Genomic DNA, 15,054 nt, shown 5'->3' with positions numbered 1-15,054 from the left:
TATCGATTTTGACAAATCATCGTGGATCATCGCTCGACGCGGTTCATTAGAAGACCAGTCCACCGCAAAGTTCCTCGGTTTTTTCTTACAAAGGATCGTTGGAAGATGCGAGCACTCCCTCGCTCTTTTCTTGGATACGAAGGAAAAAGAGCTTGCCCATCGATGATTAAGTCGTCCCCCGAGTTTTATCCTCGAAGGGTGGCCGAGCACGCTCGAACCGTCCTTCCCCTCTTCTGTCCTTCTCCTTCTCGAGCTCACAGAGAGGCTGGCTTTATCTTCGATCGTACTTTCGCGCCGCTGCGGTCTCGTTTGCGCAAAGTCGAGCGAGATAATCGATACGTCTTCGTCTACTCTCGCCACCTGGACCGGTGGCGAGATGCTATTTCTTCCTTTCTTTCTTTCTTTCAACCCTCTCCTTTATACCTTCTCCAAACGATTCCTTTTATCGAGCCACTTGCGTCTTCCGATCTCTTGTTTGTCCATCCGTTTCTTACCATTTCCTGGATTCGATAATCCGAAAGAAAGAAATCCATTTTCTTTCTTTTTTTCTATACATGATTCTTGAAAAGGAAATTTTTAAAGTGTATATCGGTAATTCGAACGATCGATGTCGTAGCGTTTTATTTAGCAATTGTTTCCAAGTATTGTAATTTTAATTTTATACCAATCGCTTTCTAGAAGATACGTATGTTACATGATCTTAATTTTTTAAGGAATGAATTTAAAATATACTTGGATTCACGCGAAAGTGTGCACGATTGAGAAAAATCGGACGTAAAGGGAAAGTGTAAATAATTTTTAAGATTTTCCACGATGCTCGTTCATCCTTCAATCCGGAGCAATTCGTATTAGACAACGAATCATAAATATCAAGCCTGGAGCACGAACCATAAATTTTCGCGCTGAAACATCTCGCCCTTTGCTTCAAACGGCTTCTACGTTTTGCAAACGTGCAAATCTTTATTTGCTTGTATATTCTTTATACAAACAAGAAAAGATTCTGAAAAAAATCCATCTATAAAAGTGATCAAAAAATCTCCTTCCCAATATTTCTTTTCAATTATATTCTCGTATCGAGGATTTTACCTATAAGGGATAAAAGTTTCCAGGAGAAGAAAAAGAAGAAGGAGGGGGAGGGGCGCAAAATTGCACGCTTGACTCTTCGTCGAAACGTAAACCTAATAATGGAAAAGCTAGGAGTAGTGGTCGAAAGGACATTTCGAAACATTTCGCAATTTCGAGGTTCGTATTCGACGTCCGCCATAAACCACCAAGTATTAAAGCCCCCTCCCTCTCCTCCTGAGTTTCCAACGATTCGAAATACACTATTCGGTTTAAGTACCATGCATCCTCCTTTTCCGTGCAATATAAAGCTCTTAAACACGTATACACGCGATCTCCACGTTTGATTTATATAAGTACTTGACTCGTTCCGCTCCTTCGAATGGAATGCCTTTCGAAAGCATCCGGAGAGGGGAAACTCGATAGAGGGACGTCGTTATAAAATAGTTTATAAAACGCTTGGCTTGGTTGGAACTTGGAAATCGATGATTCCAAAAGAGCAATTCCTGTTTTTCTTCTTCTTTTTTTTTTTTTGTTTAATTGGAATAAATGATTTTAAATAGACTTTGCGGTTTTCTTGAAAATTTGATACAGTTTTTTTTTTTCCTAAGTTTTGCACTGGTCAGGATGAGTAATCCTCTTATTGGAGTACGGGTCACGTTTCGCAAATCCTTGACATTTCGAGTCAACAATAGTGGAGTGTTTTCGTATCAGTCGGGTTATAGCTCGGTGCAACAATTTCAAATTCTTGGTGAATGCAAGGATAAATGCGACAAGATGTTCGGTAAGCATCTGTTATTTGATTTAACTCTTGCATTTGGGTCGAAGAAGATATCGAATTGTGACAGTATCAAAGAATTATTAACAAAATCATTTGATAAATGTGTATTAATACAGATAATTAATATCTTCTAATTAATATTCTTATTCCAAGAATTAATAAAGAATTAATTCTCTTTGCAACTTCCCTTCTACGAATCCTTAAAGCATCGTGAACACATTACATCTATTCTAATTTTCAAAATAATAATTTTTTAAAATTTTTAAATAAGTATAATTCGAAAGCGGATTTATCCATCTTGGAATCTGTTTTGCGATACCAGAATAAATAGTGATAGTAAATAAAAAGTCGACGATCTATCTAAATCCTAAAAATAGTGGAATCTGGCAAAGTTATAACTCGATAATGTTCTAAAGAAGATGTTTGAAATGGCTTCGTTTTCGCGACAATAAAGATCAGTCGTAAATATTTTATCGTACGTAGCCAAGATTACCACGTTCATCCTTCGGATTTCCTTAGACGATTTTTTTCTCCAAAGCAATTTTCTCGCTACATTTTCTGGTGAAGTTTAAGCATATTGTATGGATTTTATCATCAATCGTAAATCAATTAAATTACCCTGAATTTTCAATAATTGCTGGATCGTGCTAACCATTTATAGATTCTTAAATATTTATTTTGATATGATTACGATTATTCGTTTCTGATTACGATTATTTAAATATATATATATAAGAATGAAAATAAGGTGTAATTTGTATGCACAAAAACTGGGTGTATACAAAATGAAAGAAAAAAATTTACATATCATGTCAAAGCACAAAAGAATATTTAAACAATAGATGATACAAAAGCTTACTGTGTGCACGCGATCATAATATAAAGAAAAAAGGCCGTTTGTTAATGACGAAATAAATTCTCATAGAATTTCAGGATCAACGAAAGAAAAAATATTAACAAAATCTCTGAAATTCTTTTTTATAACGAGATAATCAATTAAACGATCTAAATAATCGAAGAACGAACAAATAAATATAAATATCCTATCTTATCCATCGAAGATTTACTTTTTCTTTTCGAAATTGGAAAACGTTCGAAAAAAAAAAAGAAATTCAATAAACGCAACGAAAGGGATAGAACAATTCTCAATAGGCTCAATCGTCTTATAAATCAAACGTTGATATTACAAGGGAAATAAATTTCTCTCAGAATCAGATCAAATTTATTTGCAAATTATTACGTGGCTACGTATAATTTCTTTTTTTCCAAAGTATTGCGTTTGGGAATCGGTAAATTAGTATAATCCCATTTCGCGCAATTTATCAGAAATTGCATGGAAAAACAAGATTATTAAGGAAAAACCGGATCAGCCGGAAAATGAGCCGGCTTAAAAATCGATCGAGCGTAAATTCCTTTATATTGTATTTTGACTCGATTCTTTTGAAAAAAAAAAAAGTTGAAATAGTCACGACGACGAGAAATAAATAAACGAGATTCGCATTAAAATTTGTATAATATTTTCGTCGAAAATTTTCCACGATATATCCAATTGGCCTTAATCCGACATTTGACTCCGATGGATGGAATACGGCCAACTCCTCTCCTTCGTCTACTACCACTACGAAACCTGCTACTAGGTTTTTGGGATTGTCGGGTTACGGGACGAATTTCCAAAACAAAAAGATACGAGCGAGCCCGGATGTTGTAAGCGGATTTCCCCGGAAATCCGTCCACGTAAAGGGGAAAATTGAAATTGGACATTTTTTCCCGCAGGGAGGGGAGGAATTAAATTGGTACGAAGATGAAAGTTTCTGATAAGCTCTCGACACCGCGCTGTTATTTTAAATAATCCTTTCGCGGAGGGGAGGGGACCATGAAATTGACTGTGCACGGATTATGCTTCCGGAAGCCTTGGCCTCCTCCTCCTCCCCCGTCATGCAGCGATCAAACGAATCGTAATAGTTGACCGTTGAGCAACGCAGTTCGCTTATCTCGTATCGATTTATTCGATTCGTCGTGGCGAATGAGAAGATCGTACTTTTGATCCGAAAGAGTTTAAGGTAAAGTAAAATTAGGATAAAGAGATATTTTTTCTTTTTTTTTTTAGGGGATATAAGAAGGGATGATTCCTCGTTTGTAAGTAGAGTGATAATTTTCGATCGAAGATTTCGAGAAAATTATGATTAAATTTTCGTATACATATAGGATGCATTATAAAAATCGATGTTCTAATTTACGATGCACTCTATATATAAGGCTCTTTATAATTCATTTTCGTTATATAATACATCTTCATCCGAGACACGAGATATAGATCGAGTACAAAATTAAAAGTTTCGTATCGACATAAAGATATTTTGGAATTTTGACCAAAGGATAACTCTTTCGAGATCACGGTTTTTATTATTGCTTTTTAAAAATGTCTGTGCTCCTGCATATCTTAATGTACAACTCTTGATAACATTGGACTAGTTTACAGCAGCTGAAGCTCGTCTTTGTGACGTGACTTGCCTCCCATAACGTGGAACATTATAGGGGTAGGGATAATCCAGGTAGTACTTTTGTAATGGATGTATTACATTCTCAATTATTATTGGTGTGAAAACAAAAATAAGATATTGAATCGAAATTTGTCGATTTGGAATTTTAAAATATATTGTTACATTAAAAAATCTGTTATTGATAAAAAAAAAAAAGAAGGACATTTATACGAAAATGAAACCGATCTCTTAATACTTTCGCACACGATGATTTAGCCTGGAGGAATACGGCTTATATTATCACGTACACCAGATATGACGTGATAGACATGTACACGATGATAACACGGAAGAACGAAAACGGTTGAGGTGGAAAAGGATTCGCCAAAATCGCATTGTAAGCTCTTTGAAGTTATCCCTCCTTCTATCTCAAGATGCGAAGCGTGGAAGATCGGATAATCTTTTTTCATGGGATCGTATATCTTTGCCGGGTAATAGCTATAGCGTGATACAAAATATGGTTGGGGCATTGACATGAAAAATTCTTTGGACTCTTTCCGAGAGGAACTGCTCTTGGAATTTTTTTGCGAGACAAAGTTATATAAGTTATTTTGATCGTACAGTTATGGAAATTATTGCGTTATACGTTAATTATTATTCGTAACAATAAGCTTTTATAAGCTAATAATTTGAAAACTTGTAATTTTTGTTCTTCTAATAGATACAATTCAAATATTAAAGTTACCTTCTTTTTAAACCAAAATGGAAAAGGAATAGTATTCGTTACGATCAAATGAATTTATATCGTCTATATCTCAATCATTTTCAACATCTATGCTATAAAATTACAGGTTTTTAACGAAATTTTTGACGATAGTAAATTCTTCTTTTTCGTTCCCTCTCGATATTTAATATTTTCACTTTTATCAGTATTTAAAAAAGTTGTGCTTCATAACTTTTACAGAATCTATCGTTCTCTGCTATAAATCCAAGAATATTTATTTCACGTAACATTTTATATTTATTCCTCCCCCAGAATCCCCCTTCGAATCGCACTAATACACATCCGTTTCTCTTCTTTCAGTGCGGTGGATTTCCATGCGTGGAGAACATGAAGCGCAAATCGGCGAGGGTAAGTGGAAGAGAAGCTTTCGAAAGATAGAAAACTTCTTAGCGTATGGAAATTAGATTTCAAAGGTGGCGTCGTACGCAACGAACCTATTCTTCTTATTCCATTTCTCTCGCGCTCGCGCCAGGGAAAGAAGCCTGAATTTGTGGGTATTCAGACGTCTTATGTAATCAAATTACTCGAATCCAATTAATAGAGTCTCGATAACGCGACGACACGCACCTCTCCAACTTCTCGTGTATGCAGGGGCGTGTTACAACACGGACAGGCGCGTAATTAACCGCGATGCATGTATGCAGAAACGGCGCGTTGTTTGCGAGTAGCAATTCGGTGGATTGAACGTAACACGCGTACAACACACGCACGGCCCTCGTCTTACGGGACTATTACCCCAGACTTGGCCTCAGTTGCCGTAGGATTGGTCCAATGAGTGATTACGAAAATGAGCAAGATTTGAACAGTACGATTGGCTGCCTGTGACGATAGGGGATTGTCTATTATTCCGTTTTAATCCGGATTCTTTGGGTCAGTTTTCATTCGAACAGGGTCAATGATAATATTGGACAATTTTTTTTTACGTTATTGTAAATTAAAAATGGTAAAAGTTGATCATCTCTCTTCGTGATATATTTTTAAAAGGATTTCGCAATTTTATCAATAATTAAATGATCCTCTTATATTCCAAGAAATAATTTTTGTAGAACTAAGTAGTCGATTAAATTAATTTTTTTACTTCAATGTCGATATAATTTGAAATTAATAAGATGAGAAAACTGAGTCTAATTCCAGAAAGCTGGTTCCAACAAGTTGTTCCAAAAGCGGTGAAGTTCGAATCGGGAAACAATAATTTCAACAATCGTACGAGCGAGCGTCAAATAAACTCATGGATAGAATATAAAAATACGAATGAAATCGGTGGGGCACGCGCGCTCTTTCGAAATAAAATCGGCGAAAAGTAGGAAGGAAAAAAGTATATATATATATGGAAGAAAAATCAACGTATATGCTAAAGTATACGTGGGTGGTGGATAAAGTCGAAAATGTGGGAAGGAAAAGTGGAAAATCTCAAAACAATGCGCCGTATTGTATATCGCGCGCACACACGCACACTGCACAGCTGCATTGTCAGATCGCTATCCGGAATAACGATACGCTCTTCGCGTCGTTGTGATTTGCCACGGTGCAATAATATTACACGCTCTCTCGTCTATTTTCTGGCTGACACCAAACTGCTGCCGCGGAATTATTTGAACCGACGAAACGAAATTTCGCGACCCCCCAGAAAATTGTATCCGCAACTCGAGATTTCTACGCCTTATTTCTGTCCCTTTGACGAATCGACGGGGACAATTCGTTATTTTTTTTCTGCACGTCGATTTATATCGTTCCATTCGATCAAGAGAGTGTTAGAGGAGTTCAAGATCGACCCAAGTGTTGCTAGTGGAAATTGTGGTGATTTGAAATATTTTTAGAGAAAGAGAGAGAGAGAGAGATAGTATATAGTCGGTTTTAAGTCTAATGGTGTAACGATAATGCATAGGATGAAACTGTACGCGGTCAAAGCGTTATGAAACTCTCGTTACAGTTAAGTACTTAGCTGCATCGCGGATGAATTGATCGAATCTTGTTCCGGATAATACCCTTCAAATATACGGACCGAAGCTTGGATCAACGGAAAGGGGTTCAAAGAGAATTTAAGAAAGGATCGCTAATTATTTTCGACACTTGCCTTGATCTTTTCAACAATTTTGTGCAACAAACGATGGAAGAGAACGCGAAATTATCGAAATTTTGATCAAAATTTAATCGTCAAATTTAAAGAAAAACTCCAAGAGCGATAAATCGGAATTTAACAAAGCCTAAAGCTTAAAACATAATCGATTCATTCCATATCCTGACACGCTCCCTTTCCCCTCTTTCGATAATCGGCGATATCAGGGCCTTATCTATCTTCATCCATCCCGATTTAACCGAAATTTACACCGATGCGTATCATAAATCCCGCGCGGAAACGTTTCCTTGGGCGAAACAAGGAAGAAACGAGGTGGGCGAAGATCGATCGTCCAGAAAGGATTGCACTCGTTCGAAAGGATTCGTTGTGGGCTGCATGTGAAAGTGGGCCGTGGGGGGGATGGAGGGCGAATTGTTGGAAGGAGAAATGAAAACAAATTGCCCGGGTGGGTGGGTTCGTGTAAGAGAGAGAGAGAGAGAGGCGAAAACCCGGTCGAGTAAAAGTGCGATTTGACAAATGGCGTGTGATAAAAGCGTGCAACGTTCATTAAGGGAAATGGTCCTGGGTAATGTAACTTCGATCATAAAACTGATGCATTGTAAACACGTTTAGGATAGGATATATATATATATGTTCCACGCGAGCCGTTACAGCTTCATACGTCAATGATGCTTTTCCAACTTTACGTCCTCCGGGTTAAAGCACGCTTTTAACCCTTTTCAATGCTAAGATTTCAAATTTCCCGTCCACTCGTCAGCGAGGGAAAAGTTTGCTAGGTGAACCGAATACCCCTTGCCCCGCGTGTAAAATCTTAAATTATTCAGATATTTTGTTGCCTTACACGATTATGACATCAATTTCTTGAAAGTTTTGTAAGCGAAGCTCGGTCGGTATTCAAGGGGATGGATTTTAATTAATTCGTTTTGAATGGTTGAATGATAAGGGGGAGGAAATGAAGGGAAGAAAATTTTCGTTGAAACGGAGAAGAATTTTATAAAATATGCAAAAGAATTGTGAAAAATTGATATGCAGAAATGTTAATTGAGGCTTATTTATTTATATCTTTATCTTTTTCAGCTTTATAAATACACCTAAGAGCTATTGGAATTAATTTTCTAAAGATTAGGATTATCTTGCGTATAGAATAACTCGAATTGAGTTAAATTATTAGAAGAAAAAGCAACGACACTTTACTTTCCTATCAGAATTATTTTTTTGAAGAAAAGTTCATAATTGCATCAATATAAAAAAAAATATACCACGATTGAAAATTTTATTTATTCCCTTTTACAACTTTTTTATAAAAGTATTCAATTCTATTTTAAAAATCTTTAAGATATTATTAGATACTTTTATCTGACTTTGAATTGCCCTAAAATTTTCTTTACAAAGATATCTTTCCATCTTTTATCTATAAATGTTGGTAGATTACAAAGAGATCGTTTAATAGATATTTCTCTTCCCTTGAGTCCCAAATGAAATAATTTTGAAATCGAAAACTAATTAAATTTCATCGAAAAAATATCGAAATATTCGCAACAATTGGGTATTTTGATAAAATCGGAACTACTCCCATTTGAAGTCAGTTAAATGCTAAAGTCTAAGCTATTTGATACTCAATACTACCCTATCTTACTTGACGATATAATCTCCTTGACGATGTCGAGAACATTTAGCGAAACTGAGAAAAGGATCTTGACAACTCGAGGCTCCTTCAACTAGAATTTCAAAAGAACTTGAAAACGCGTGTCGAAGACTTTGCTTCGACAAAAGAAAATGGAAACGGCTCTCTTTTTTGAAAAATATTTTTAAAAATCTATCTTTTATGATAGTACTATTTGAGAAAAAAGTAAATATATTTTTTTTACTAATTTTTTAATTATAAATGAATCACGTATTTTTATTAATATCAAAAAAAAATCGTGTCAAACTTAAAAATAAATTTCTATATTAAAAGCACAGACATTTATTTTCTTTTTACTAGATAATATATCTAGTAACAATAATGGATATGAATAAAATATTGATGTGAATATTAATATGATTATATTTGTAGAAATTTAATATCATTTTATCTGAATTTGGAGAAATATAGGTCATTATTGGATTAAAGTCTCCGATACTTGTGCATATAAGCGCCTTAAAATTGTATAGAGCAATATCTATTTGTTTCAATTAATAATATTAATCTATTAAACATCATAATTATCATATTATGATAATTATGATAAAAATATAATAAAACAAGATAACTGTTTAATTTTTAATCATTCTTATTTTCCTTTCTTTAAAATATTATTCAAGTATTGGAGACTATTTATTAAAAAAATTTTTAATAATGGTATACAAAACCATTAAAAAAATAAAAAATTATTACTTCACAATATGTACAAATTAAAAACTACTGATTAAAGTTAAAAATATTCAAAAAGCAATCTTTTTTAAATGTTATTTCTCCTAGAGATATCCAAGGTATGTGATCTAAAACTTGAGAACGCTTGAATACATGAAACAATAGACTTGAAAGCATTCCTATTACAGTTTCAATTAACTAAAATGAACAAGAACTACCCTATATGTACGAGTTCCATTTTCTTTCACAGAGAAATTACAACTTTGAATCGAGAATTCGTGTCTGTTCTCTTAAAATATTTTTTTTTTTCTTTCCAACATGCTCTCTTTCCCATGCATAGTAACAGTCCGTGCAGTATGGCATGTCGCAAGTATCGACTGTTAGTTAACCAATATAGCAGAACGACTTTGGAATTCAATTTGCAGACTGGAATCGCACGAGTTTTAATATGGCACTGCGCACCAAAGTGGACACGTAATTTCCGTTGGATCGATTAACGGTACACAGCATTTTAAAGAGGGAAGTGAATTTAATCCATCGACCGATCGCGTAATATCGGTCGTCCTATAAAGTGGATGAAGATTCCCTTGACTATCTTTTATATCTCGTAGTTGTCGAATATCTTTATCTACTATAGAGCGTACAATCGCTTTTTAATCAACGAAAAATTAACAATTCCGATGTAATATAAATAAGAAAATCGACAAATGATATTAAAACAAGAAAATGAAGTTTAACTACAATGAATGGAATAGATGAATTGAACATTAACAAAGAAATATATATATGTTATTCAATGTATGTTACATATAATTTTTTCTCTCTGATAAATTGCTTTTATAACTTAACAAATAAGCCTAAGTGATATTTGTGTGTATATTTGTTTTGATCTTTAAAATCTATCCTCCAAAAGTAATTCACAAATATATCAATACCTTGGTTTTTTTCTACAACACGTACAATAAAATTTCTTCGAATCCTATTTGATAAATAGATAAAATAGAACCTAATATTAATAATAAATATATATTGCAAAAAGAAAATTAACACTCTTGTATTACAGGCAATTGCTAACGAAATTAATTTGGTAAATTCATAAATGAAAATGCGAAAATCTTTTCCACCCATATTGTGAGATATCCATTAAAAGTATAAAAAATGCACAGAGTATCAACTGAATTTATATTTATATTCATATTTCCTAAACGACGACACTCGGTTAAATATTTTTAACAATCATCATCAAAGTCGAAATTTCTTATGTATTTTATGATTTCTAGTAAAATTAAAATAAAATGTAAAATTAATATAAAAACATCGTTACGATATATTAAAGTTAAATTATAAATTAAATTGTAAATATATTTTAATCATATCTAAAATCTGATTCATTCAATTCTGGTTGATACAATGTGCAAACGAATTTTTTAAAAATTTTGTAAAAATATATTGAATGAATTGCAATTTGTTTGTAATTTTGATAATTTCTGCAAAAGCTCTCTTTGAATTAAGATTTAAATTCTATATTAAATTAATTGAATATTAAAATAATATATAATATTTGTAAAATAAAAAGATATTGAAAATTTATACTTTGTAATACTTTATATTAAAGACATACTATCAATTTATTATTATTATTATCTATTATTAATATTAACTATATGTGATAAATCTAAATTTCATCAAAATATAGATGGAAAAGTAAGAACTATATAAAAATGTATAAATTTTGCTTTTCTTTTCTTTTTTTATTAAGCTATAATGTATAATTTAAAATAGTTATCTTTTTTGATTCTTTTATATAATTACTATTATATAATATTATATTATATATAATCTTATATAATATTATTCTTATATAATATCTCATATAATATTATATAATATTATAATTATAATATTAAATATATAATTAAATTATTATAATTATATAATAATAACATACTTTAATATTACATGCATTATGAATATAATGCAAGAAATTATAGAAAATAATAAGTAAAATAAGATATTTAAATAATAATATAATGTTTAAATTATATAAAGTAATAAATGAAATTTGATATTTAAATAATAGTATAATAGTATAATAATAGTATAAATTATAGTTTAACAAAGTTTCTGCTTACCTTTTTCCTTGTTATTAATTAAGAAATAGTTATATTTTTATATAATTTATTAATTATATAATTTAAGGTTAGGATAATTATACATCTTTACTTCATTTATTATGAAGTTAATTATGAAGTTTTACTTGTTACATTATATTTTAATTTTAAATATATTAATAATTAATATTAAATTAAATACAACAAATATAAATTATAGAAAACATTAAGCATATTATATATATATATAAATATATATATATATATATTTGATATTAAAGAAAATTTTTTAAATTATGACTATTTTTCAAAATATTATTCTTTGAAATACTATATTATGAAATATTCTAAACTTTTTTTAATCAATTTTAAAATAAACTTACTTTATCAATTAAAAATTCAAAAAAAAACAAAAAGAATATTATATTAACTCACCCAAACATGATGATTGGAAATCCTTTTGACTGTACTGATGTTTGATGTTTGTTTATTCAAGATTTCAAGTCTTAGAACTCTCTAGAACATAAAATATATTACGATCAAACAAAAAGTAAAACATTTGTCAGTTATTTAGATAACAATCACTTTTTGAACTTACACATTATTGCAAGGTTATATTTGTCGTCGAATTTTTATCTAACCACTTAATTATTACACTATATCTTGTAAGAAAACGATATTATATATTATGTCACAACGAAATGTTTTTCACACAAAATATTTCAATAAATTTCGTTCAATCACATTTCTCTCAAATATTTCTTTATTAGAGAAAACTTCACGAAACGACTATCTAAACTCTTATATTGAGAATCAGTTTCAATAGAAGCTATACATTGCAATTCTTTCGCGCACTGTGATTGGTCGATTGCAAATGTTACCATATTCAGTTTTTTAAACTGCCACGTTTGTAAAAAAATTATTTAATCTATTTAATTATTTTATTAATTATATCGTAAAAGTTATAAATATTAGTATTCTTCGGTTATTATTTTAATAAATATGGACATTATTACTATCGATATTAAATCAATTAAAAATTTAAAAATTTTTTTAAACTACGTGAGTCAAATATATGTTTAAAATATTTGAATAAAAATTTAGTGTCAAATATGTGTTTAAAACATTTGAATAAAAATTTAGCTATCGTAATTGAAATTATTGATCAAAAAATCATGCTCTTAAAATTTTATTTGAAGGATATATTTTATAAATATTTTCATATATATTATATTAATAATATATTGAAATTATATAATATATACATATATTTTATTATTAGTAGTATTAATATTAAATAACATTAATATCATTTAAATAACTAATTTTAATTTTATAATATTAATATTATCACAATTTAAGAGAAAATAATAGAGATAAAAAATTTATATTATACATATGATTCATATTTCACAGGGCCTTGCACCCATGCTAGTTCCGCTCCTGTTTCCGGCGTAATGTAGCGCCACTAAATCCGTGGCGTCATTTCCGCTTTTGTTTCTCCGCGTTTTGTGTGTTACGTGTTCGTTTGAATGAAAGTGTCGTGAGTGTGTGACAAAAACCATGGAAAACAGAAAAATACGGAAGCAAAAGGAATCCTAGACTGTAGCAGAACGTCTATTGTCCAGCAGAATTTCGTAGCATGGTATTTTCAACGCGGTAAGTCATTATTTTTTAGCACATGCGATGCTACCTTATTCCGACCAATTAGATTATATTTAACACCGCTTTAAATTCGTATATTCACAAAAAATATCGTTCTCTCGTCTTTCTTAATTCAATTTATGAATCAAATATATGAATTATCGTTAAAAGTCGTTTCATATAACATATCGGTGACGTTATATTCGAAGCATTTCATAATGCGTAAAACGTGTGCAATTTTTGAATCGTTCTTGCAACAATTTTATGGAAGGTAGGTGGCGTACTTTTCGCGCCATATATGATAGTATTATATAAAATTTGAAACGAATCATAAGAACATAGGTTACATTTACTATATTAATTATTACATAATTAAAAATGATCACAAAATTGAAAATAATTTTATAATTATACGAAAGATTATTGAATATATTTATAAGATTTTCATTATTTTTAATAATATCATTCGAATATATATGTATATTCCGATAATTTAAATTTTTTTCATAAATTTGAAAGAAAAATTATTACATTAACGTAGCGATAAATAATTAATATAGTAAAAATTATTAATATACTATATTATATGGTATATAATATAATCAAACGAAATAATAAATAAAGATTAAAGCATAATATTTTAAATATAAAGATTATATATTAATCATGCATTCTTTTGACATTATTCATTTTAAAATCACATTTCCTTTAGCTACTAGATCAAAATTTATTCCAACTAGTTAAAATTAACCTATTAAAACGCGCGTTAACGATATTCCTAATTGTCTCTCGTTCGTGTCGAAACATTTACACGCGGATAATCAAGTTCGCGACGATACTTTTCAATGGAAAACGAATTTATCCACGTGTGTAACGTTTCAAGAATAGGGAATATCAGAAATGCAAGATATGCTTAAATTATACAAGGAATAGGACGTTTGGCCACCATCTCGCCATAAGAGCTAAGACAACCGTAGACAGGCTTACGAGGCATATTATGCGGAGATTTGGTGATTTGCATAAAGCTGGTTCATGCTGTTGATTCGGTGGGAAGAGGGATAGAGAGACAGTTGGCTGATTATAAGATGAATGGTGAAAGAGAAGATAGAATAGGGAGCAGGGTGGGGAGGGAGGGAGGAGGAGAGACACTCGGTTCTACAATCGTTGAAATTTCGCGTGATGGAACTTATCGGGGCGAATGCATAATTTCGAGGTATAATATAATAATGCAGTCTTATCGGAACGTTTGCTATATGGAATGATGGCGACGTCTGATTGCTCGCCACGGAATTGAACCCTCCTCCCCCCTCTTCCTGGGAATTGATCGATACGTATATTTCTGTCTGTCTTCGAGCAACCACGAGATAACGAACTAAATGGTCTTGTGAAACTGCGAAGAAGACGTTAACACGCGCCTCGACAAATTTCAAACGAAGCTTCGATTGGAGCACGCGCGTGTGAGACAAACGTTTATGCGTTTAATCGTGTGTCAAATGTTCTTGAGTTTCCATTTATATACGTACAAGTAAGAAACGTGATACGGGATTAAAGTAAAGTCGAGGGATTACTACTGAAAAGACTAAATTTATGGCGTATTAGCTTCGGATTTTCCGTCGTATCTATTTAGATATAAGATACAACTCTCTCTAAGAGGATACCGTTCTAATCTTGTGTGACTTTATTCTCTTCGTTTAATACGTGCAACGAAATCGCTTCTTACAGATACCGTTTTAACTCTATACACTTTATATTCAGAGTAAAA

At 31.6% G+C, this 15,054-nt stretch overlaps 1 protein-coding gene across 14 annotated transcripts in view; it reads left to right on the top strand.

Annotated features, from left to right (window-relative positions):
- Positions 1–15,054, top strand: part of LOC108001332 (neurexin 1) — a 394,345-nt gene that overhangs the window by 14,132 nt on the left and 365,159 nt on the right. For 13 of the 14 annotated variants that reach the window (XM_062075808.1, XM_062075805.1, XM_062075809.1 and 10 more), the window contains exon 2: positions 5,408–5,455. The exons of the other annotated variant lie outside the window; for it this stretch is intronic. In XM_062075808.1, coding sequence (XP_061931792.1) covers positions 5,408–5,455 — 48 coding nt within the window. The remainder of the gene's footprint in view (positions 1–5,407; positions 5,456–15,054) is intronic. 14 annotated transcript variants of the gene reach the window in all.

The sequence above is a fragment of the Apis cerana genome, linkage group LG5 (assembly GCF_029169275.1).
Source record: "Apis cerana isolate GH-2021 linkage group LG5, AcerK_1.0, whole genome shotgun sequence".
NCBI lineage: Eukaryota > Metazoa > Arthropoda > Insecta > Hymenoptera > Apidae > Apis > Apis cerana.
Note: the sequence above shows the minus strand (reverse complement) of the source record. Positions and strands in the feature narration are given on the sequence as shown.